Below are 2,644 nucleotides of genomic sequence, written 5' to 3' on the forward strand. Positions count from 1 at the left end.
TAAATTGGCACCCACGTGGACCACATGCTTTCGTAATCTATTATAATTCTCTATTGGTTTTTGTTTTTGTATCTTTTTGTTGTCTCATATCTATGTTTTGTTTCTTTTTGACTTAAGCATCTTGTTAGCCTTTTATTATATTATATTGCAGTTCGAAGAAAAAATAAAAAAATATATCGTTTTAATATTTTGGTGTAAACAACCGAGAAAACGAAACCAACACTCCATTCAAACTAACAAACACGTACTCGCTACCACTCGAGTTGAGTGTACACCACATCTCTTCCAAAAACAAACCGAGTTGAGTGTACACCATCTCTTCCAAAAACACTAAATTTCTAGAAACATCTAAACCCCAAAAGGGTAAAGTAGTAATTCCACAAAATACATAAATCCTTACACGTCATACTAAACATCATCTTTAAAACCCAACCTCAACTCATTTCCAAACAACCTCTCCAGAAGAAAAAAAAGAAAAATAAAATAATAATGGAGACCAACAAATCAAATTCAAAATTTTCAAAATCCACATTTCAAGATTCACAGAACCCAATTCAAAAATCATTAAATCAGGACATATCAGGATCTGGGTTCTTCAAGATTGTGGATTCTTGGCAAAACCCACAAATTAATCGGATAAAAAATCAAGTATTTCTTGAAGGGTATGTGGAGACATGTGATGAAGAAGAATTGGTCAGAGCTAAAAGTTTGACTGATGATGATCTTGAAGAACTTAAAGGGTGTTTGGATTTGGGGTTTGGTTTTAGTTATGACGAAATTCCTGAGCTTTGTAATACTTTGCCGGCTTTGGAATTGTGTTATTCTATGAGCCAGAAGTTTATTGATGATCAACAAAAGTCGCCGGTGAGTGAGTCGTCGTCCCAACCGCCGGCTTATATTGGTACAGCTAATTGGAAAATTTCTAGTCCTGGTGAGTATTTTGTAAAAAAGATGATAAGAATTTATGTTGTAGAAATCAATTCATCTAAATATTTGTAATAATTGATCACAAGTTTTTATTTACAAAGTGAAACTTGCTTATATATAGAGTTATTTATTTATACAAATTAAAAATGCCATCAACTTTTTGAATTAGTTTGGAACATGGCTTGCAATATATGTATAATAAATAATAAATGGGCTTAGTTTAGTTAGTTACTTGATTGATTGGTAAAATTATGAATTTGGTTACATATTGTGTCTTTTGCCTAATTTAAATGTACACGCTACTTATTTTTTTCATCGTGATAATTTGTCCTGTAATATTTTAGTTAGTATTACTATTAAAAGTAGTTTATACTTCCAAAAAAAAAAAAAAAAAAAACCTATATTGTATTACTTATAATTTATGATATACAAGTCAATACGTTATTATTGTTATTTTATAATTAACTCATGCCGAAATAAGATTTCATTATATGGTTTTCAATGAACTTATTTATATTACTAAAGGGCTTATAGCAAGAACTCTAGTAATTACTAAATTCTTTCGACTAAGAGGTTAGGGGTTAAAAGCTTGTAGTAAGCATGCATATATTCGTGTCAAGTGTGTGGGTAAGTGGGTTTGTCTTTAAGAAGAAAAAGATGAACTTACTTATAATTATAATTATTATAATTAAATTCATAATCATAATAATACGGAGTAGTAAATGTTAATGTAATAAAAGTTGACTTAAGGTTTAATCCAATATATATGTGCAGGTGATGACCCTGAAGATGTGAAAGCAAGACTGAAATTTTGGGCACAAGCAGTTGCATGCACAGTCAAATTATGCAGCTGAAATTGAACACAATACAAAATGTTAACTTGTATATTATGGTGGTGGAGTTAATCAAGTGTTTGACCGTTGACTCCATTTGGAAACCAACTGGAGACGATGACACTGAAAGGATTATTATCAAAATGGTTACTATGATCTGGGTACAGCATGATGATCAATTTGTTTTCGTAGTTTTGTAAATTGTTAATTTGAACAAGAAAACAAGATCCTTGATTGATGGTGTACATGTTTCTATGATTCTATCTCATTCTCATATATTTGGTGAATTGTTATGATCATATGAGTTAAGGTATATGGCTAACAATTTAATGCTTCCATAAAAGTCAAAGACAAATTTGCAAGTTGATATATGGTGACAATATTTTGTACAGTAATCAAGTAGTATAAATAAGTGTTGAATGTAAGAATGAAGATCACATCATTTTTGAACACATACTTCAAGTACTTCTCCTCCTTTCGTTTCTTACTCTTGCATTACTATAATATCTATAGTAAGTTTAAACCACTAAAGGTAGTTATAAGCCTACTGAATTATAACACGTTATCAGCACGAAGTGCTCCGTATAATCAAGGTTTATCTAAGCAAACACAAGTCACTAATCAAGGTAATAATAAAAAAAAAAAAAAAATTCTTTAATGATATCTTATATTATTTATTAGTAAGGTAAATATTATTATCATCATAACTAACATTTATATTGATGTTATATATAGTCGGTTATACCTCCTGAATTATATTTCTGTAATCTAACTTTTATTAACTTCACTAACATTTATATTTATGTTATATATGGTCGGTTATACCGCCTGAATTATATTTCTGTAATCTGACTATTATTAACTTCACTAACATTTATATTGAT

The 2,644-nt window shown here is 29.6% G+C and overlaps 1 protein-coding gene across 1 annotated transcript; it reads left to right on the plus strand.

Annotated features, from left to right (window-relative positions):
* The first annotated feature begins 466 nt into the window (after window positions 1-466).
* Window positions 467-2,152, plus strand: LOC139877405 (uncharacterized). The gene is made up of 2 exons (XM_071864825.1): window positions 467-931; window positions 1,702-2,152. The coding sequence occupies exons 1-2, from the start codon at window positions 490-492 to the stop codon at window positions 1,779-1,781; spliced, it is 522 nt and encodes a 173-aa protein (XP_071720926.1). The 5' UTR covers window positions 467-489; the 3' UTR covers window positions 1,782-2,152.
* The last annotated feature ends 492 nt before the right edge of the window (window positions 2,153-2,644 follow it).

This window comes from Rutidosis leptorrhynchoides, chromosome 11, assembly GCF_046630445.1.
Source record: "Rutidosis leptorrhynchoides isolate AG116_Rl617_1_P2 chromosome 11, CSIRO_AGI_Rlap_v1, whole genome shotgun sequence".
NCBI classification, from domain to species: domain Eukaryota; kingdom Viridiplantae; phylum Streptophyta; class Magnoliopsida; order Asterales; family Asteraceae; genus Rutidosis; species Rutidosis leptorrhynchoides.

Bases quoted from the DNA above. Each gene is read 5' to 3' on its own strand.
- LOC139877405 (XM_071864825.1), top strand. From the start codon at position 490: ATGGAGACCAACAAATCAAATTCAAAATTTTCAAAATCCACATTTCAA. The intron at 932-1,701 runs GTGAGTATTTTG...ATATATGTGCAG, and splicing joins TTGGAAAATTTCTAGTCCTG to GTGATGACCCTGAAGATGTG.